Source organism: Haemorhous mexicanus, chromosome 1 (genome assembly GCF_027477595.1).
Source record: "Haemorhous mexicanus isolate bHaeMex1 chromosome 1, bHaeMex1.pri, whole genome shotgun sequence".
NCBI classification, from domain to species: Eukaryota; Metazoa; Chordata; class Aves; order Passeriformes; family Fringillidae; genus Haemorhous; species Haemorhous mexicanus.
In genome coordinates, this window is record NC_082341.1 from 20261274 (window position 1) to 20283736 (window position 22463).

At 36.3% G+C, this 22463-nt stretch overlaps 1 protein-coding gene across 6 annotated transcripts in view; it reads right to left on the reverse strand.

Moving 5' to 3' along the window:
* Positions 1-2619: 2619 nt before the first annotated feature.
* Positions 2620-22463, reverse strand: part of LOC132325162 (macrophage mannose receptor 1-like) — a 33811-nt gene continuing 13967 nt past the window's right edge. For 5 of the 6 annotated variants that reach the window (XM_059842209.1, XM_059842190.1, XM_059842180.1 and 2 more), the window contains 19 exons: positions 21363-21562; positions 20951-21078; positions 20246-20333; positions 19551-19692; positions 17354-17392; positions 17085-17248; positions 16189-16256; positions 15681-15781; positions 14798-14940; positions 13585-13690; positions 12609-12805; positions 10971-11073; positions 10069-10301; positions 8757-8922; positions 7205-7357; positions 5618-5734; positions 5187-5354; positions 4079-4114; positions 2620-3702 (listed from right to left, as the gene is read on the reverse strand). In XM_059842209.1, coding sequence (XP_059698192.1) covers positions 3500-3702; positions 4079-4114; positions 5187-5354; positions 5618-5734; positions 7205-7357; positions 8757-8922; positions 10069-10301; positions 10971-11073; positions 12609-12805; positions 13585-13690; positions 14798-14940; positions 15681-15781; positions 16189-16256; positions 17085-17248; positions 17354-17392; positions 19551-19692; positions 20246-20333; positions 20951-21078; positions 21363-21562 — 2555 coding nt within the window. In that variant the 3' untranslated portion in view covers positions 2620-3499. The remainder of the gene's footprint in view (positions 3703-4078; positions 4115-5186; positions 5355-5617; positions 5735-7204; positions 7358-8756; positions 8923-10068; positions 10302-10970; positions 11074-12608; positions 12806-13584; positions 13691-14797; positions 14941-15680; positions 15782-16188; positions 16257-17084; positions 17249-17353; positions 17393-19550; positions 19693-20245; positions 20334-20950; positions 21079-21362; positions 21563-22463) is intronic. The other variant, XM_059842219.1, reaches the window with a different exon arrangement.

Consider the following 22463-nt stretch of genomic DNA (forward strand, 5'->3'; position numbering starts at 1 on the left):
AGTTCTCTTCAGTCTCTAGACTAGATCAAGTAATTGCACCCTAATGTATCCATCCTTCTGTGCCGACCACAGTGATGACCTTGGGTGAGTAGTTCAGCTAGATAAGGCTGCATTTTAGATATCTGCATTATGTGAGATGAATTCCATAGCCTTCAGGCGCCTTAGCTGAGCCTACATATGAAAGAGATTATATTGTCATTGCAAGTGGTAATGATTAAAACTGAGCAAAATTGGGCACCATTTATTTATGAAAATGAGAAGAAAAATCCCACATCACACACATTAGTATGAAACACATCAGTGCTGAGGTGTGTTCTCCACTCTGAATTTAATTTAAACAGCAGCATTCACAATAGGCAATTTTTTTTCCTATTCCGAGCACTGAACTGATGGGACAGTGATTTTAAGTATATTGGAAAGAAAAGAGAAACATGCAAACAACTTACTTGAGCAGAAATACTGGGATTTAGGATTAAGCATGGTAAGGTCTAAGAGCCTTCTTTGTTTTGTGGAGTTTAACCAAGTGCAACCCAGCCCTCTTCTGTGTCTGAGCAATGTGTGAGGTATGTGGGCAATGTCTTACTCATATCCACTGTTGGGTCCAAATGACAAATGCAGGAAAGTCTGTGCTCTTATGCATTGATCTCTTCCCCAGTGGCTGTTCAGTTGTTTGAGGGACCATAGGCTGAATGATGTGTCCTTGCTCTGGCACTGCAAACAGCAGCTGCAAACAGCAGCTAATGATGACAGTGACTGCCAGGTGTGAGCAGCTAATGGTGACAGTGACTGCCAGGTGTGAGCAGGTCTGGTCAGGGCTATGGCTCTCAGCTCCTGTCCCTGGGTGTGAGCACCACTGCACCAGCTCACTCTCCACTCACTTTAGTTTCACTGCTGTTCTCACTACAGTGCTCTCTGTCTTTCTGTAGGAGGCATTTTGGATCAGGCTCTGGTCTCTCAGTACCTTGCAGAGGGATCAGCAGCATACTTCATGTCTAGTCTGTGGTTCTGTCCAGTTTTTGTTCAGTCATGATGTTCAGTGCAACTATAGAGTAGCTGGACATAAAAATATACACATATCAAACTATTTTCATGTGATAACATGTAGAGCTGGTATGCAGAGCAGTCTGACTGTTGAGCTCTCCATGCTTCCTGTGTGGTGATGCCAGGCTTCTTCTCTGAAGGTCCCAGAATTAGCAGGTGCTCCTAGGTGCTGAATTTGGTCACCAGAATATGTCTGTCACAAACTCCCAATTTTTTGTAGTTAGCTTACAAATACCTTAAAAAAAAATCAGTCTTTTCTATTGTATGTTTCCTTTTTTTCTTTTGGGAAAGGTAACTTTAATTTATACGATTCACTGGGCTGGGTATAAATACAGTGGGACCAGCAGCATGTACTGTTTGCAAACGTAGACCAGGAAAAGTACTTGCCTTACTAACTCATCCAAAGGGCAAGCAGAACCCTGTATTCCCAGATATCTCTAGTACATACCAGGAAACAATTTTATCTCTCATCACCTCCGTGGGAAGCAGGTGTTGTTTTTCTCATTTGCACAGTTTCGTGCAAAGCTCTCACAGCTATTTCCTATTTCCTCCTGAAAATGGCAATGACTTTCTTTATTGCAAAGAGTATTACAGGACTTACTAATGTAACTTAAGGGACTGTTATCTCTGAAGGCTGTTTTCTCTGGGCTTTACAGTGTTCAAATGACATAAATTGTAAAATAGACTTTTGGTTTACTTAGTTTTTAATTCTATTTTAAATAACCTGTGGGTAGGAGTTTTGTGTTTGGGTTTTCCTGGTGGTTTGGTTTGTTTTGTTTTTAATCAGGTCTTTTATGTATGACATTGCTTGGTTAAGTAAGAAAAGGAAAGCCATACATTCTTCAGATATCTTTCTGTTTCTGTGATTGGTGAGAGTTCTTCACCAGCTTAACCAAAGGTGTAGAATAATACGTGGGATAATGTGTGTCCATCCAGCAAAGGAGTGGTCAGGAAAATTGAACTCTCAGGAGGAAATGTTACCAGAGGTGACCCATGTTTCAAGATAGCTCTTGTTAAAATATCTGAAAGGAGTATTCCTTGAGGGAGGGGGTACTTCCATAATAAGTAACTATCAATAACATTTCTAATTAGAAGCCTTTTTTGCTTGATGGATATCTAGGATAAATGTAAAAAATAGAAGTAATTCAAGTGTGTTCTCAAGCTGCTCAGGCATAGACACAGAAGTCCTGCTGCAGAAACCTATTCCACTTATTCCAGGTATTTTCTTCCCTTGCAGAGATTTTTAGTGTGGCCACATCTTTTAGTCAGTCAGAGACTGTAAGCATGTGGAGTGAGAGAGAAGTTCTGACAGAGGGGTCAAAGAAGGAATCTATTGCCCAATACATTCATTTGGTAGAAGCTCCTCCCTCCATATGGCCTTCAGCATTAGTGCCACATGCCCTCTTGTGGCTTGGTGAAAGGCGTTTCCATTTCTTAGGAGGGGTGATGCATGTCTTAAAATATGCAGAATGAGGAACTGCCCCCTGAGGCAAACCTGCTACTGTGTACAATGGAAGAAAAGCTGAGAAGGGTCTAGGCAGCACCTTGTCAAACAAAATCACAACAAAAAAGAAGGAATGTATTTTCAAAAGGTATGTCAGTGATTTTATATCTGCACTAAAAAATTACAAAAAGCACTGTAAGACAGCCATTTATTATACATGCTTGGATTTAAAAAGGAGCAGCTTTGCATACTAAAGGAATCATTACTGAAATAAAACCCAATGGAAAGATCATCTCCTGTTCTATCTTTAATATTAATTTGAACTGCCAAAAAATAGAGATATTTGCAGAATTCTAGAATAGTGCGAGACCATAGAAAATAGCCTAATTCAAAAATTTAGACTGGAGGTAAAATTAAATGAGCCTCTTCAATTTTTTTACCATTTTCTGTCTTTTTTTCTTTTTGTAAACAAATAGTACTTAATACACAGATGCAGGTATCATAACAGTTTTTACATGAATCAAAAGAGAATATCATAAACTATGAAGATGAAAACCTGAAATGAGCAGTGTTTCATAGGTTGGACTTGATGATCTCAAAGGTCTTTTCCAGCCTAGTTAATTCTGTGATTCCCATCATAGTCTAGATACAACTGAAGTAACACACAGGGAAAAATAATTTAAAGTGATGAGTAATGATTTCCCCTGTGTTTAAAAAGGGAGAATTTCTCCACTGAGTTAAATAAAGTAATTTTCACATAGTAAATATCTGTCATACTTTCCCCATAACAGCTCTGGGGCCATCTTTTCAGCCATGCCCATTTATATGAAAAACACATATACACTCCCCAGACTGAACAACTCTGTAACACTTTGGAAGGAATTTTGAAAGATGTGTGTGTTTTTGAGAAGAAAGGAGACTATTGTCTGGGTAGGAAAACACAAAGCTGGGATAAGACTTCACTGATTTATAGCCTGGTTTTTGGTAGTTGGATCACATGAGCATTTGGTCAGACTACATGTCTGAATGTGTATCTTTTACTTGAATATCCACAGTTGCTTCTGATCCACCACTCATTCTGGTTGAAATATGTGGCAGGTTTTGTCTTTTCCTCCTCAAGCAGAAATAAATTATACTTCCAGCTCCAACTGTAGAAAGGGCTAGAAGAACGAGCAGCCAAATGATGCCAGCAGAAAGTACTTTCTCCATTTTCTCTTCTGTGAGGATATACAATGGAATAAAGGTTAAAAGATTTCAGAATTTAGTAATAAATTCTTCTATTACAAGAAAGCAAAAAAGTTCAATGTGCACGAAGATTTTCAGTTCAACATGTGCTTTGGTTTTGATTTTTACCAATACCAAACAAAATACAAATAAATCTGATCAAAGCCCAATATTAAAAATATAAACATAAAAGTAAATCAATATTTACTTCAGGGTAATCTCTATATCCTATATTGAGATACAGAGTAAAACTTTATGGACTTTTTATTTTTAAACACTCTCAAAACAAATACTGTGAAACCATGTAATTCTATTCCTGTTTCATTTTAGCATGCTCTTATTATTTTACTTAAAAGGAAGTATGCTTACCTGTATTTTCTGTTGACATTTCTTTGTTTTCAGGAGCTTTTGAAAGGAAAAAAAATGTTTATTTGGAATGCTTAAAAAAAAAAGGCATTTCAAAGTTCCCAAGTACCAGTGTTTCTGACAATTCCGTCTGAATTCATGTGTTGATGAGAATCACTCTTCCAGAGGGATGGAACTGAGCGTGTGTAAAACTCTAGTAGGATGATTTGGTCTTTCATCCTAAGAGCATCTGATTTCCTCAGTCATGATACCCAAAACAGCATGTAGAGACAGATTTCTTTTATTTCAAAAAATGTTTTCAAATATGTTTATTTCTGAGAATCTCCCCACAGTATTCTTAGTCATTTTAAGGTATTTCCTGAAAGGAGGTCTTGAGTGTTAGCAATGCATCATGAGCATTTTACCTGAGCTGAAAAGACTTTTCTATTGTTGTAGCCCCTTCTGTCAGAGACCGTTCCATGTCCATGTAGTTCCTATGGTAATTGGTCTTCCTGAACTTAGCAGGTAATACAAAGGTGAACAGAAATATGAGGTTTAACCAAACAAAATGTCCATGTTCTGCACTACTTTGATTTAATGTCAGTTGGTAAACTAATTTATTTTCATACAGATGATAATTTTTCTATCAGGGTACTATCAGTATTTTATTAAACATGATTCTATCATACTGTAGATAAAGAGTGCCACTAGAGTGTTTGCCATGCTCTTCCTGTAATCCATCAGATCAGTGGTCAGTAAGGAGAGGAATCACCAATTCCAGCATTTGTACAAGACAGTTTGCATTGCACTCAGCAGAACAAGATTTTATTTGAGAATACATTCAACTGAAATTGGACAACGTGTTGCTTTTGAGCTTAGCTTTCACCTAAACTCAGGGGCCTGAAGTATTTCTGATGGCTGCACAGTGCTGATGGTAGTTCTAGAGGACGTAGGGGAGATGCTGCCTTCTGAGAAGGCAGTCAGAAACCATGTGGGGCTTGTCAATATTTAGGCAGACATTAGAGTCAATTGGTTTAGCACGCAGTCTTAGAGTATTATACATTTCTGTGTTGTACAATGAAAATACATTATTAGACATGATTAAACTTAACATATTAGAAATACTACTTACTTTTATTTTTTTTACAGATATATCCTTTTTTGAAAGAACAGAGGTTGGTATTCCAGGAGCCGGACAATGCACATAGTTCTCCACAGTCTTTAAGCCTTTGGTTTGATGGTTCTCCCCATTGCCAGTTGACAAAATCCATTGCAGATTTATCTGTCCATACCCACTGTCCTAATATTAAAAATTAACATGTATGTATAAAATACGTGGATCTACACAAATAGAATGAGTTGCGATGGAGAAAACAAAAATTTATACCATGCATAACTAGTTAAATGTTTCAAATATAATTTTAAGCATATTTAGGCATAATTTGAAATAAACTTTTTTGGAATTTTTATATATATAAATGTACTTTCAAGTTTACAAAGTTGATTTCTTTTTAACATAACATGAAATTTCATTTGATAGGGTAAAGTGATGAAAGATATTACCTCTGTCATTTTTCTTTAACCCTACCCAAAAGTTCAATGATTTTCCATGGAGTATCTTAATGGTTTCTGACAGAAAATTTGTTTCACTATAGTCTCCTACTGATACCAAATCAGCACCTGAAAAAATATTAAGGAGCACATCACAGTGGGTCATTTTCTTAGAGCTCAAGTCAATAAACACATAAAAGATATATAGAAGACACAAAAAGTATATAAAAGACACAAACTCTTTTATATTATTCATTAGTCTTGTTGTGGGTGTTATATCACTGTATGATATTTTTTTGAGCATAACTGTGTGTTGTATGTATGCAAATCTGCACAAAGATATGGATTTTCTGAAATTTTCTGGATTTTTTTAGTCTTTGCTGTTTTAGAGAAGAACAAGTGCTCTCCTGCAGTACTTTTTGGACAGGCCTGACCACATCCCAGATTGTGGTGCTAGTAAGCTGAAACAGGTACATGTGATGTAGTCACCACCATGCTTCTTGCCACTACAGCTTTGTTCCTCATTGGTGGCTGGGCAGCAGTTTTGGCAGCGCCTGATGATAACAGGTTAGGTAGGATGTGTCAGCAGATGGAGGTTGCAGTCCAGAAGATGTCCAGAAGTTTATTTATATTTGTCATATGCCCTGGCATTGGAAATACACAAAACTGTGTTGGGAGAACAAGGAGATGACCACCTTCCTGGCCTGGCCGGTGGGTAACAGGCAGGCAAAAGTGTAGGAATTTAGAACATAAAGCAGTGTCCAATTGTAACCTTTCATCCTGGTTATTAGTGTAATGTTTACTTTTTGTAGTAATTATGTGATCCATCTTTCTACAAAACCACTCCAGGAATTCTGTTGCCGTACAGCTGTAGAGCAAAGTGACTTTACAAAGCTATTTTTTCTGTTTACTCGGTCATAGGTCAATGTTTTCAGATATATGAGGAAGTGCCTTTGGAAACGTAGAGGATGTTTCTTATTCTTACTCACACTGAAATATGTGTTGCATTGCACCAGTTTTCAGAAATGTGGAGCAAAGTGTCTTTTCCCTTCTCTGATGAAGGTACTGCTCTTCTTTCCATGGGGGCAGCATGGGGCTGTTCCAGAGCAGGTGAGCACACCCAACTGTTGTGTTTTACTGGTTCATGAAATATAAACACCTCCTCATTTGTTGTCCAGCCACTGAGATCCACTTAATGAACTGTGCCCTGTAACTAACAAACACAACTATCCTATGACTTTGTGTCTCCTAGATTGCTCTGCATGTGGAGTCCCTTTAGCTTGGGGAAGGGAAAGATCATCCTGCAGCCTATGCCTTAGTGGGTCTGTAAAAGTGTTTATATTCCTATCTAATTATTTTTTGCCATAAAACTAGTAGGAATTTAATATTTTTGAGGTACTCGTATTTCACCTGATATCTGAGATGTGAGATGCTGCTCTGACAAAAGTTATGTTTATTGTGCAAAAGCGTGCTCAGAAAAGCAACCAAAAAAAGCATTAAATGTGAAGTTTTAAAGTAATTTGAGGTTTGCTTAGTAATATTATCCATTATTTTATGTGTTTAGTTGCATCATCAATCTTTCTAAGACTAAATACTCACCCAGTCGGGCACATTCCTCCTGAGCTTGAGACCACCTTCTTTTCTTGGACGCCTCAAAGTAATAGCAGTGACCAGAAAACGGTATCCAAGATTTGTGTCCTCTTGATTCAGGGCATTTTCCAGGAAGTTGTGGGGGTTCAGTAGGGGCCATTACTGATAAGAGATCAGGTAGTTGGAGTCCAGCTATTTTATATAACTTCTTTTTCCCATTATACTAGTATAGTAGGACAAAACTAAATAACTACGTTACGTTTGTAATCTTAGAGGAAATTAAGCCTGTTCTAAGAAGAGCTTGAATATGATTCTGACTTTCTGTTTGAGACAATGTTTTCCTTCATATTTATTTATCAGTGTGATTTGACCATATCAAAACCTTATAAAACCTTACAGTAAGGTTTGTGATTCACTGTGATTGTGAATGAAAGTGTTGGTATAACTAAGCATAGCTTTCAGGGCTTTTTATTAAACTGCATCCTGGATACATTCCATAGTGACTGATATAATAGGAAGATTTTGAATGGGTAGATAAATATAGATGGAATGTAAATTATATATTCTGCCAAATTACCTTTTCTTCCTGTAAGTCTTCCACAGTGGAAGACTTACAGGAAGAAAAGGTAATTTGCTTCCCCCTAATGAATGCTTAACTCTCAAATGAGATTTCCAGAATCATAAAGTTAAATGAGACAATATATATGAATTTTGAAGTTTTTTGTCATATTAAAACATCTTAGAACATAATTTGCCATGTGACTTAAATTTGCTAATGATTCAAGATCTTCCATGAAGTTGAAAAATTCAAAAATAAAGCTAAATCTTGAAATATTTATACTTATTTCCATATAAATTACACAAGATTGTGCTTTCCAAGGAGTTATTTACTTTATCTTTGTGCTCACAGGTGACATGAAGCTGATATATTGTTTTTGACAGATTTTCTGTCTGTTCTTAGCAAGTTGTAGTGATGGTGATTTGCTGATCTGTCCAGAGTATTTATTAAAGACTTTTGTACTGATAAAATTAGAAGGATCTCCTTGCTGTAGTTAAGTCTGTTACCCCTTTCCAACTCATATCAGACACACAGAAAAATTAAATTCCATCCTGTAAGGCTCATTTTTTAATTTTTAGTATTGATAATATGGTTTCTCATAGTCTTTGGTGTCTTAGTCTTTTGCCCAACTCCAATCTTTTCTTTAAATTATTGTTACCTGGTGATCTGAAAACCCAAGTTGACCGAGAATCTTTTCAAACTTTGGTACCCCAAACTGGATACAGAATTTCCTATAATGCCTAATAAAAACAGATCTTATAGCAAGAGAATTACTCTTCCTAATAGGATGAGTAGTTAAAAAAAGTGAATATTCAATCCTTTGGTTTTTAGGCTTTTGGTAATTACTATGAATCAATTAACTTTGGAAAGAATTCATGTCAATATTTAGAACTAGTTAGGTAATCCTGTCTTCCTGTATATTGGTGTATTAACAAAGTATTTCTCCAGTGGCTTATTGCACTATACAGCCTCTAGTCAAGATGCATGTATGGGGTTACTCACCATCTGATTTTTTACAGACAGAAAAGAATTTTTCCTCGCAAGAAGCTGTCTTCCAGGTGCCGTCAGTGTCTAGGTAGACACATGCTAGTGTCTGCTTTGGTTCTCCACTGGCCCACTTGCTGTAAACTAAACTCCACCTGTCAGTCCATTGATACTTGCCATTGGTCTGGAAGTAAAATCTATATGGTAATTTCACATTTGCTTACAGTGACACAGCTACTATACAGGATCCTCAATAGGACTCTCACAAAACCTGTGTAGAATCATCTGCTTACAAGTGCCTCTTCTTAGCTTGTAAATGCTAACTGACTAAAATGTACAATGTCTGTCATCCACAAATGTAAATGCCTCCAAAAAATATCTAACATTAATTCAGAGCATTTTTTCAAGCATTTGGAAATGGAAGGGAAAAAAAGGGGGGCATGAGAGAAGGCATGAAACTAGAAGTCAGATAAGATATACTGTTGGTATGATCACCCAAACATCTGCATGGAGAATGGGAGTGTGTGTGGGAGTGCTCTTAAGCAGCTCTGATCACCGTTGCTTTTGTTGTAGTTGTCGTGACTGTGATTCATGATAAAGAGTGTTGCCTGTCAAAACACACCTACCATCCAAATGTTCACCCTCTCCTGTCATACAACTGATGTAGACATCTCACAAACAGAAGGGATTATTTTCCCATAATATTCTAACTTCTAAGCGGAGCAGTTACGCCAATTGTATTTTCAAATTAAAAAAAATAGAGCCATGGTCAATATGTACCATGTGATATAGCCTCAATATTCCTTTTACTAGTATTTACCCCAGTTTCTATTCACGGCTGTAGTTTGCTATTGCTACCATAAATAAGACCATTTTAGTAAAATGTGTGAGCATAAACACACACATAAAAATTGTTCCTTGTCAGGTGACAGGTGTGTGACCTCTGATACCTTTTCACTGATCACTGAGGTACATAAACACGTGGCAGGAATGCAGAATGTACATTGTGCCTGGAATCACTTTTAGATTAAAATAAACTCAAAATGTAGGAAATTTTGCAATTTATATCTGAGATACTTTAAATGACTCCAAACAAGGCATTATGCTGCTATATACTGGTTTTACAGGAACATTTCCTTGTCCTAAAGGAAACCTCTACTGTATGAGTCTTATTTGAAGATTTCCAGTGCAAATGGCTGTTACATTGATGTAACATGCTGTTTTCAGCACTACACTGGTAGAAATCCCAATGGGCAGCAAGATGAGAGCATGAAGTAACATCAGGTTCCGTGTCAGCCTGACTGTGTGTATGCAATGCCTTTATTCTTACCCTGTTGCTGTTAAGACCAATCCACAGGGGCTCTCCATATTCCTTTGCAAGTAGGAACAACTGTGCCTGGCTATGTGGGTCTAAAATGCTGGCAAGTTCTGAGGCATTGTTACTGCAGTTTTGGTGTGCTTCCTCCCAGTTCATTTTGGAATGGGTGACAGAATAGCTAATCCCACTGGAAGGGGCAAAAGCAAAGTCCAGCACTGTTGCTGATGATTTAAAAAGTTCAGGATCTGTAGGAAAAAGGAAAAAAAACCCACCCCACAAGCAGTTAAATCTGAGCAATTGAGTAACATCTTCATATTTGACTTGAGCAACTGAGCAATCTTCATTGTTTACAAACCTAATATAAAATTACTGATGGAATGGAACATCTTCTTAGCTGTTTGTAATTAAATATAACATCAAAACAACAGTTCTGATAAAAGAAATGTATTTTCAACCTCTGAAAATTTTGAATCAGTAAATGCACATTATTTTACATTGCAGAGGTAAATTTACCCCATCATACAAAAATAATACACCTGTCCTGCCTGCTTTTATAATACACTTTGCAGCTTAAAGACTATCATGTGTTTATGGGTAATAGCTAAATTTACTAGTTTTGATGCCCTACAGATCATCATGAACATATGTAATTAAAATTGTTTAGGCTTCATCTATTATAGTACACTTTTAAAAATAAAATAATTTTCTTTTCCCATATTCTGCTATGTTCTCTCAAAAACATTGCTAAGTAACACTGGGAGGCAAGATGGGCCCTTATGTTATACTGATCCTATACCTAAAAACCAAAACAAAATGAAACAAACTAAAACTAAACTGAAATAAAGTGTGTTAGACAGGAAAATTTGTTTTAATCCTTATGTTATCATTTTCAAGATTAACAGTACAGAACTCACCACTATTCTTCTGGCATATATACCCTCTGTACTTAAAACACTCCTCATTGTTCCATTTTCCTGTGTCATCAGCAGGACCTCTCTTCAGAGAAACACAGTCATACTGTTGGAAGTAAGGAAAAGAATATACATGCCTATTAGAATTTATAAAACAGAGTACTATAACTGATAGTTTCAGTTTGTTGGGGTTTTTGGGGTTTTTTTTAGGTTTTTTTAGTTCTGGTGTTATTGTGTGTGTTACAACTCTAGAGACACCTTTCATTCATCCTTCTCTGTCCTTTCTGACCTCCCTTGTGGTGGCCATTTCCCCTGTTGTACACTGTTCAGCACAGCCTGCTTGTTCCTTTAGTTATTTTTCAGGAGAAATACTTGAAAGATGTTATTATTTTCAAGAACTTCCTTCCACATTATCTATCCCAACTAACGGGTGACTATTAATAGGGTTTTGAATAAGAATGAAATAGGGGTTGTACTTTGTATTTCACTTGCAAAGACGGCTATAAATAGTGCTGATTCTGGACAAAATCACCTAGAATACAGTTCTTGGCAGACCTCTCATCAGCTCTAGTTCTTAGAATTTCTCCTTTCAGCCACACAAGATCAAGTTAAGAAGCTGAAATTTATTACAAGTTTATTACAAGCTGCAATCTCCTCTGCTAAGCTGCCATGGAGTAATTGTTGGGCCTTTGAAAAGGATGCTCTGAAGGAGAGAGCTGTTGGTGTCTTGAAGGTGAAGGAGAAAAGCAGGATGTACCTTTGCACATTTCTTTTTCCTGCTTGGTATTTCCTAGTGTTATTAGAGCTGCAGTGGAGCTATGGCTTGTGCAGTGTCATTTATGTCTTCCTGCATGCCTTGAGCAATGGCTACATGGGGAAGAGCAACATGAATTGGCTCAGGTGTAGATTAAGCTGATTGCCCAGATCCCTGACTTCTCTAAAGGTATGGATACAAAAATGGTGGGAGAATAGACAGGGAGTGGAATGATATATTGTGAAGGGCAAGTTTGGAAAGCAAGATATGGAAATAAATAGAAGACAGGCAATGTGGCTGTGCAAATCAGCCTGTATTGGTATGGTTATGTAGAATGCTATTTTATTTACAGCATTATGAGGTTTAATTTAAGTGCTAGCGGTGGAGAGGGTTTGATGAGCTTAGGAAGTAGTTGACATCTACTGGTCCTTAGTAATTAAATTACAATTTTAAAAAGGGAAAAAGTTAAAATGCTGAACTCTTTTCCTCTTACATCCTCTTCTCCTTCCTTCACAGACATGAAAGTAATTGTGTGTTGACTTCTAAAATTCTAATGTTGTATTTATATTCTCTGAAAAATTAAAAATTTACTATGAAAAAGAAAATAACTTTGCTAACTTTATTCAATTTATCCAATCATTTATTCAATCTGTCCATTGCTGCAATTATGCCAAATACTTTGACAAAATTACAGCAATGCCATTTTATGCTCTGAAATTGCTAGAATACTCAAAGATGGAAAGGTTTTATGTCTAGCCCCAGAGTAAAGATAGATGACCAACCAATGCAGAAGGCTGGGGCAAGGTCTGCAGTGAAGTGAGTTGCTTACTGGGAGTGGTATCGCTCCTCAGATTTGAACTGGATGGCAAACACTAAGCAATATTTACCTGTAGCCGATTTTGGCCATCTTCTGGATGCAGACTGTCATACAAAATAGGTTCTACAAGTTTTGGGGAACCTTTAGCCCAGTTTGTATATGAGACAGCACTTCCATCAGACCAAACAAAGTTGAGTTCACTGAGCAGATCATTCAAGCCAATCCAAAGATCATTTGAAGCATCCTTCAAATGGTACGTGAGAAAAGCTGGAATAAAAAGCCAATAGAGGGGAAAATTATTGTGTTACATGATCAGTCAAAACATCAACTCAAAAACATATACTTAACTGTTTTTAACATTAAAGTCTTATAAAAACATTTAAATTATATTTGATGAGAAATTTATCTGATTTCATTATTTCAAGGTTATGCCAAGCCCTTGCCCATGAAAAATCTCAGAGTCAAAGTATTTGGGAGCAATTAAGCAAGATTGGAAAGAGGAAAGAAAAAAAAAGCCTGTCTGACCACCATGATATCTAAAGAGTTCACTTATTTCAGCAGTTAGGATGAGCCACTTGACTGAGGGAAATGTGTACAGCTGCAAATGAAGCCAGGGAACACAGGCAAGGTGAAAATATGCCTTTCTCTGACATTATACTAATTTAAGTTGCAGAATTTAGGCAGAGGTGTAGATGCATATCCCTTTCTTCTTGTGGCAAAAACAGACTGTGCATTCTGTTTTTTTCTCTGTGCCTAAAGCCATAAATGCCAGATCCAGATTTTTAATTTTATCTTAATTCATGCCTATAAATAATGTAAGACACTTTGCATGTAACATGAAGAAGCAGCCCTTAGCATCACTAGCATGCCCCAAACAGATTGTTCAGTTCAAAAAACATTTCATGCCGTGGCCATATAACCGTAATTTAAATACACAAATTATAAAAAGCATATATTTACATACTGACACTTGCCTTCTTTGCAGCAAATGTCCCCTGTATACAGAGTAAAGGCTCTCTATTACCTAAGGGGCTGTTGTACTATACCTTGAACTTGTTCATTAGGTATGCTTGCCAAGTCTCCTCCAAGGCTCATGCAAACTCTTCTTCCAGTACTCCAGTAATCATAGCCAGAGCCAAAAAATTTGTAACACTAGGGAAAAATAAGTATAGACTGTTAGAGTGACAGGAGACAGGACAAAGAATTTAGGTATGAATTTCACTATTTAAAGTAAAACTTAGCCTAATTCAGACCCAGAAAATATTTTTTTCAGTTAACTTGGATCTGGAGCCAAATCAAAACCATTTACAAGTTTTAAATTTGCTCTCTGTCTTTCTGCAAGGGATTGAGAAAGTCACAAAAAAACTCAAATAGCTATTTACGAACCATGGTAGGAGTCTAATGAGAATCTAATGTTTTAACTAACTCAGAGATTTCTAGAAGCCATACACCATCACAAGTGAAAGGCAAAGTTCTAACTGTAGGAAAAGCCCAGCCCAGGTATGGAATTGCTGGAACTTTCTGAAAAACCTTTTTGACCTGGTGTCTGTGGTCAGAGTACTCTTGTGTCTATTCAACCTTCTTCACTATACACCTCTCTTATTAATGGAAGTATGTGACTCTTAAAAACTGTGTAGCCATCACGTTACCAATACATATTCATCCTCAAAGGTTCTGATTATTACCAGTGTGCCTCATGTGCCCTCCATGTTTGCAGCTCACCTCTGCTCTGTGTCTGTGCCAGTAGCACAGTCAGAGAATTATCTTGCAAGGTTGATGGAAAATAATAACTTTGAAGACTGTAACCTGGCATAAACTCACCTGGTGTGATATCTGTGGGTGCCTTCATAACAATGTATTAGGAAAGAGTACCCTCACTTATTAAGCACATAAGTTTTTCCCTTTTGGGAAGAGGCAAGCATTTCATTGAAGCCTGTTTAGAAAAAAATTGTCCTTTTTCTGATTTATTCCATCTCAAATGACTGATTTTGTGCTATGCCCAGTGCTTTCAGATGAATTCAGTTCTTCAGTTTTTTGAAACATATATACAATGTAACTGTTTTCCCAGTGTGCCTCAGGTGACCGCTTCTCAAGAAAACAATTAAACATCTGTAAAACCACCATTTTGCAGTAATTAGCCAATGGGTTAATTTTTTAATGCAACTGACAAAGCATGTCTGAGAGACAAAAGGCCTCTAGTGTACCTTTAAGTATCCACCCAAGCACTAATATCATTGTGCTTAGATGAAAGTATCATACCTGATTTTTAAATAAAATCCAACCTGCAGGACATCCTCCAGGAGGTGAAGGTATTGCTGAAGGAAGGGTTGCATTTATAAAACTTCTGTGCCTCTCACAGATGTAGCCATTGGAAAAACCACAGTTGACATCATTCCACAAGCCTGAAATCAATTAAAGTTCAGGTACTAAGGAACTGAATAAGATTGAAATTTGTGGGAAAGTGAACTGGTTTCTGAAGTTCAGAAGCAATCTGCCTGGGAATGTGGGATACCCTGCATTAGCTCAACTCTACCACCCATTGTCCCTCTATACAGGGGCACTTTGGTCCTGCTGTGACTGAGGGAGAAGAGGCCAGATGAGATGGCCTCTCAGTGAAACCCTCCCTAGCAGCTTTGTTGCGCTGAAAGATGCAAGTGTCAAGTAATGCTGAATCAGTGAAAGCACTACAGAATGTGAAAATCTATATATGTTCTGTTCCTTTGCTAACAATTCTCTTATTACTAAAAATATTATCTAATTATTAAAAAATAAATTATAAAACAATTATTGTAAGTTCAAATACTTTCTATTATTAGGAAATATTTTAAATTCACTATTATCTAATTCCAATAATTTTTAAAAAATAATTGCTGTTGATTTGAATTGAACATTTTCTTTGTGCAGCTGAAACATCAGTGATGAAATTTCCACTGGATTTCCCATTAAAATCAATTTCTTAGACTCCACTTTTATGGATAATATTGCCCCTGAAGAAACCTCAGATATAAAAATCATTCTTTATAATGCATATTTCTTAAAATTTCTGGTAAAGAATGGGTGAAAATTGACAACAGATTTTAAACAAACATTGGAAGAGCAGCAGCCATAAAATTACATTACAGATCATAGTCATGTAGCTCACCATCTTTTTTGTTTAAAACCACACAATTTTCTTGAGCTTCTGCAAAGTTGGGCTCACCCTGTGCCCAAGCTGCATAGTGCACTGGGCTTCCACTCATCCAGCTGAAAAACAGAAGTGGTTGCTGAGACAATGTCCATGAAACAGCTGAGAAAAATCTTCCTTAACATACTAAAAATATTTTTTAAAAATTACAGCTGTCTCTCTGTAAATTGAGTTTCCATTAGGATTAAAAGACCTTATATAAAGAAATCCCTTCATATCAAGTAAAAGACAAAAATGCCTCTAATTTTAACAGATATTATTGACACATTCATAGCATACAAAAGTTCCATTCAGAACTGTGTTTGTACAGGGTAGTTTAACCAAGGGAGAGCACACATTCCAACAAGCATCATCACTCTCTGAATCTGCATTTAACTCCTTTGAGTGGTTCCTCCAGAAGGAACTTTGGCAGTACAATATTCCTACAACTGCTCTTTATGGACCTTGACGTAGTTTATTTACCTACCTGAACTGTTGATCAGCATTCTGGATTAATCCTATGAGATATGAGTTCAGTTTGCCATTTTTTAAGATCTAAGCATAAAAATACATTTTTAATTAGAGTTTTATAATATTTGTTAGTCATCTAATACCAAAAAAGATCTGTAACTATTTTTCCATAGATGCAAAGCAATGAATGCATATTCTTTAAATGATTGTGCACAGTCACCTGAGGTACTATACAACTTACAGTTTTACTTTATTATTATTTTTGTTGATACATTCCCATTTTTGGCTGAATTACTGATAGGATCAAATCTTTCAAAGTTCTCTTCTCAATTTAAGAAGAAAAAGTCATAGAAAAACATTAAGTATAAAATGAAAACTGATCCATGAAGGGTTGTTGGAATGATCAGTATAACCTGGACCAGCCTTTCTTTGAAAAGCTGTTTTGGAGAGCAACATGACCGTCAGGTAGGACCATCAAAGCTACACTTGCAGTTGCCTGCCTGATCTATGTGCAGCACTGGGTTCTAGTATATGATATTCAGAGTAGAGGCAACCACCCAGTCAGAAGGAGAGTTTTCTGAGAATGCACCTACCCTGACTGTTCATTGCTCCTTATGTATTTGCTCACAACCCCATTCAGACTAAAATAGACAAGAATATACCCATCCCAGTAAACAGTAAATTCTTTTACATGGTTTTTTGTTTTCCTAAAGTGAAGATTCATTTAGTAGAATAAATATTTTTTTCATAGAATATTTAAATCTAATCCTAATAAAATTTTAACAGTAGTGATATTTGGTAAAAGTGGTAATATTATGCAACAAGGACATTCTTCTGCACTTCACAAGCAGAGGATATGCACAAAGGGTATATAAACCATGTAATGTATAATATAACAAAATCTTCCCTTACGTATTTCCACAAAAATTTTCTTTCATTATTATTTCCAATAGTAGCAAGATGTCCGTGATTGTTTCTGCAGAATGTTCTGGCTTTCTCCATAGAGGTCTTTTCTGGGCTGAAAAAATATTGTTTGTCTCCTTTTACAATCCAGCCATCTTCTGTGACTTCATATGCTGCAAAAAGACAAGAAATCTCTGCATTCTTCTCAGTTCTTACACAAAGCTGGTGGTGTTACATTGCACCACCCTTCAGGTAAGTGAAAATAAGCAAAAACTTACTGGTAGAAGGGCCCGGAGGTTCTGGTTTCAAGGGTGTCCCTGTAATGAAATGGGATAAAAAAAAGATGGTGTAAAATATTTCCCAAACATTGAGCCAGTATAAGTGCTCAATTAATGGAAATTTTTTTAATGTCTATTAACTCTTCACATTTTAAATATTCAATGCAGAATATAATTATATGGTATCTTTGGTACAAAGTTAGAAATGGATGCTTGGTGAATAAAAGATGCATTACAGGCCTACATCTCTGTCTTGGTAGATTTTTGATAAGAGCATCTTGAATATTTGAATATTGCCTAAATTGGATGGCTGAAGTTAGTCTGAATATTTGTTTCTGAAAGAACACTAAATAGAGAAAATACTCCAACGTTGGTAGATTTTGAACAATTCTTTATGGACATTGTGTTGTATTTGAACAAGAAATTCAAATGCTGAACAAATTTTTGCTTTTTTACTTTATATTTATTATATTTATATTTATATTTATATTTATATTTATATTTATATTTATATTTATATTTATATTTATATTATTTGTATTTAACATTTTATTAGAATTTATTTGTTAGGTAAACTTTTCTGTGTAGCTGCTTTGACAAGAATTACATTACCACTTTTTGAAAAATAATTTAAACAAAAAATTTCCACATCACATGGAGTGTGATATTGGAGAAATATTTCTCTAAACATGCAAGGCCAAGAGCTATAAAAATGTAAAACAAATGTCAACTTTATCATCTTCAGGCCATCTGAATGGGGCTCTGAGCAATCTGGTCAAAGGCTGGGGGTTGGAATTGAATGATCTTTAAGGTACTTTCCAACTCAAACTATTCTGTGATTCTGTTTTTTCCCTACAGGAATTTATTGCAATGTTTGTCTTGCTGTATGCATAATTACATTTTATTAAGTGAACATATGCTTGGGTTAAAAAAAAAATATGTCAGCGTTTAAAAATAATCTATTGTATGATTGGTTACAACCTTAAAAAGAAAACAGTTGCAAGATTTAAAAGAAAAAAAACCTAATATATCTGTTCTGGAAGTATGAAGTAATCTGTCTATTTCAGCATGCCATTATGCACTGCTGACTAATGATGGCAATTTCTTCAGGCTGTAATTTCTGCCATTCATATGCTACTACTAATTAACAGTAAACAGCTACTATTGACACTTTGCTAATGATTTTTAGCCGTGGTGATTATGCAGAGAACTCACAAAGGAACTTAGCAGGAAAAATATCTTCACAAGATCTCTCTGAGATAGAGGTTTATGATTATTGCTTTATAAGTATAAGAACCTGAGACTATGCCTTGGTTAGAAAATTGTTTTGAATAATTCAGTAGCACAGAAATTATGTCTTTTAGAAAAGCAGTAATTGAAACTGGTGTGAAGGAGCCGAGGGAGCCACCAGAGGAACATTGCTGTTACTGTGGGAAGTAAAATATGTAGCCCAACACATAGCTATTCCTCTCTAATTTCACTGAATATTTTTCACAACAATAGCTGAGGAAAAAAAAACAGAGAAGTAGAGCTTTTTCTACTAGTATGTGATGAAGATGTGAAACTGTCTTAAATTTTGAAGCTTTCATTACCGTCTTCTTGTTACAGCAGGCCTTTTGTTACAGGCTTGTCTTTACCTGTCATCTTACAAGAAGACTGATTCTATAATGCTGGTAGTGTTGTTTAATTTAGAGTAGGTGGCTGCTCTGCTATTGTGTACCAACATTTGAGCAGAGGAGTGTAGTTTCACTTCACAAGGAATATGGAAAGTCAAAATAATATTTTTCTTCTTCTATTTATCTTTTCTTTTTAGTTTGTATTGTGGTCCTCTCTTTCTCCTTCAGTCAGAATTTCTGTTTTGACAAAAATCTGCTTTTGTGCAGAGCAGTGAATGTTGCAAGGTAAGCTCTTAAGATTGCTTTCATCATATTTTCCATTATTACACAATTACATAGAGAAGTGTAATTTTAGTAAAGCTTATCATGGAATATACTTTTTATAATGAAACAAAAAAGTTTATTGTTAACAGCTGAAATCTTGTATACCAAAGGTCTTGACCTACTTTTCTGTATGTAAAATTCCTGTGAAATAAACAAAACTTTTTACCTGTATGTAACTTGTAGAGTTTCCTGTTATGATAGAATGGATTTAACTTGAATTTTTTCCTATGGTGAGATTAGAGTAAAAAGTAACCTACCTTTTTTTATTTCACAAATCCAGTTATGACTGTATTCACAGTGCTCCTTAATCCATGACAAGGAAGGGTTTTCACTGATTGCTCCACAATCTTGAAATGCAGCATCATAAAAATAGTCTCTTGCTTTATCTTTATAATTCACCTACAGAGAAAACATACCTGTGGTTTTTATTTTAATCTACACTGGAAAAAACTGTCCACTGTAAGGAATGAGAAGTAGAGCAAAAGTTTCCAACCACTCCTTTTCCTCCTCTAGCTGTGAAGCCAATGTGAGCTACTTAAGTAATTACAAACACTCTGCAGTGTTTATGCAGCATCTGACTGTAGCAGTCCCACAAAAACTGGACTCAAATGAGTCCAGTTATAAATAAAAAGCAGGAAAAAGTCTCTGGCAGTTTATCATCAGAGACTAAGAAAACTCAGGAGAGACCTTTCTTATATATTTGTGACTTGGATAATCATTTCTGCAGATGATAGTCCTTAGTCTTTTATCACTTTTGTGATGGTATAACCTCAGGGTTTATTGGCCTCTTGTTTTTTTTCCAATCTAGTATGACGAATAATGATTCAGACTTACCCAGGTGCAAAATGGGCATTTTTGGAAATTCTTATACACCGTTTTTACACACCAGTCATGGAAACTTCAACAGAAAAAATGTCAGAACAGAAGGAAACTGGCATGATGAAACACTCACCGGAGAACCATCACTCCAGGAAAGTCCACCATCAGGATCCAAACACTGCAAACCTATCCAGAAAGGCTGAAATGATGGGGATTTCTTTCTAGAGCGTGAAAAAAATGTACGGTGGAGGAGGATATATGTTGTTAGCTCTGCTCAGTTTTAAAAGTTACATGGGACAATAACTCTGACACTTATTGAACACCTCAATGCAGAAATTTTAAAAGTAAAAAGTACTGTTGTTCAACAAATTCTCATTGGCAGGTACATGAAGCTCACACCTTAAAATTTCCTGTTTTGCAAATGGTTGTACTGAAAACACAGCATGTTATTTTTCTGCATTGATGTTGTGATTATAGTGGTTTTTTCTCAGAAATAAAATGTTCAGGCTACTAGAAGACAAAATTTGTTTTCAAAATTATTTACTAAACAAACTTAGAATAGGGTCTGTGGAGAAGCATTCAACAAATTCTGTTGTTGGGTTGGTTTTTATCTGAATTTAAAATGTTTGCAGGTTATAACACTTTTTAGGAGCTCCAAAAATTCTTTGAAAACATTACTCATATGAGACATTTTCTCAGTTACTTTTCTTATTGTTGTGGTGAAAACCAATAGATTTAAAATAAGTATCTCAGGAGCAAAACAACAGTACTATTATTTATTACTGTATCATGTGTTGTTGCACCAAAATACCAATTATTAGACAGTTTGCTTCCTTACTTTATTAAGTTTTCTATGACTGTTTGCTCTTCTTCATTTCTAATGGCAGCCAGGTCTCCTCCTACTTCTCTGCAGAAATCTCGGGCTTCAAACCATGTTTTCTTTTGGTCTTCTTCTCTCACAAAACCCTGTAATGCAGGTAGAACACCGTGTTTTCAGTGTGCTAAACATAAATCTGCTGGCCACCTTCCATAAGAAAAATAAGTAAACTTCCGTTACAATTATACATTACAATATGGATTCAAAAGTAATTGGATGACCTTACTTATCACTGATAGACTGAAAGCTGCAGTGATATTTGAATAGTTGTGTAAAGGCTTGCTACATTGTGCCATTTTGTGATGTTTAGTTGCCTGTTTATTTGGTGCTGTCCTTTTTCCCAGGTAGGATTATAGCAAAAAGCAATACTTACTCTGAAGCAGGAATTAGTGCTATTGCTTGTATCCCAACCCAAGGGACATTTGGAATCAAAAACTGTTTCAGAAGCAGCTGGAAGAGTGACTTTTTCAGCTAATTTTTTGCAGAGAAATTTTGCCTTTACTTCACAATTCTGAACATCCCATAGTCCAGCTGCATTTCCAGTCCTAAGGGCAACACAACCAGCTTCCTTCCCTTTACGAGATAAAAAAGAAAGTTGAAATGTTTTTAAAGAGGCTCTTTTTGACATTTTTATGGCTCATCTAATTAATTTACAAAAGACTATTTAAAATATTAAGTGTAGTGTCTACTCAGAGGAGGAGCTTTGTGAAAAGAGGAAACCAGCAAATCCTTCACCACAGTCCCTTCTCTTTGAGTGCATGAACAATTCCTTGCCTGCCTCTTTCCTCTCTCACTTGGAGAGGCAAGGCAGGGCTTTGGCAGCCCATTGCTAAGGCTGGAAGGGATTTCATCCTTTCTGCTCAATTTGATTTTGCTCTTAGAAACAAATGAGGAATCAGAAAATAAATATTTTCATGGCATCATAGAAAATCACAGCATAATTTAGGTTGGAATAAGTCTCTACAATTGTAGAGTCCAACCAATTAACACAGGTCCACCACTAAACCATCAGTGCCACATCTACACATCTTCACATCTTGTGAATACAATCCAGGGATGGTAACTCAACCCCTTCCCTGGGCAGCCCATTCCAAGGCCTGAGCATCCCTTCTGTGAAAAACATTTCCTGGTATCCAATCCAAAGCTCTCCTGATGCACCTTGAGGCCATTTCCTCTTCCCCTATTACTTGTTACTTGGGAGAAGAGGCTGATCTCCATCTCATTACAACATCCTTTCAGGCAGTTGTAGAAAGTGATGAAGTTTTCTCTGAGCCTCTTTTCCTTCAGGCTAAACAACCCCAGCTCCCTCAGTCACTCCTCATTAGACTCATGTTCCAGACCCTTCACCAGCTTTATTGACCTTCTCTGGACATGCTGCAACATCTCCATATTTTTCTCGTAGTGAGGGACCCAAAACTGAACCCAAGATTTGATTTGCAGCCTCACTGGTGCCAAATACTTGTATCAAAGACAC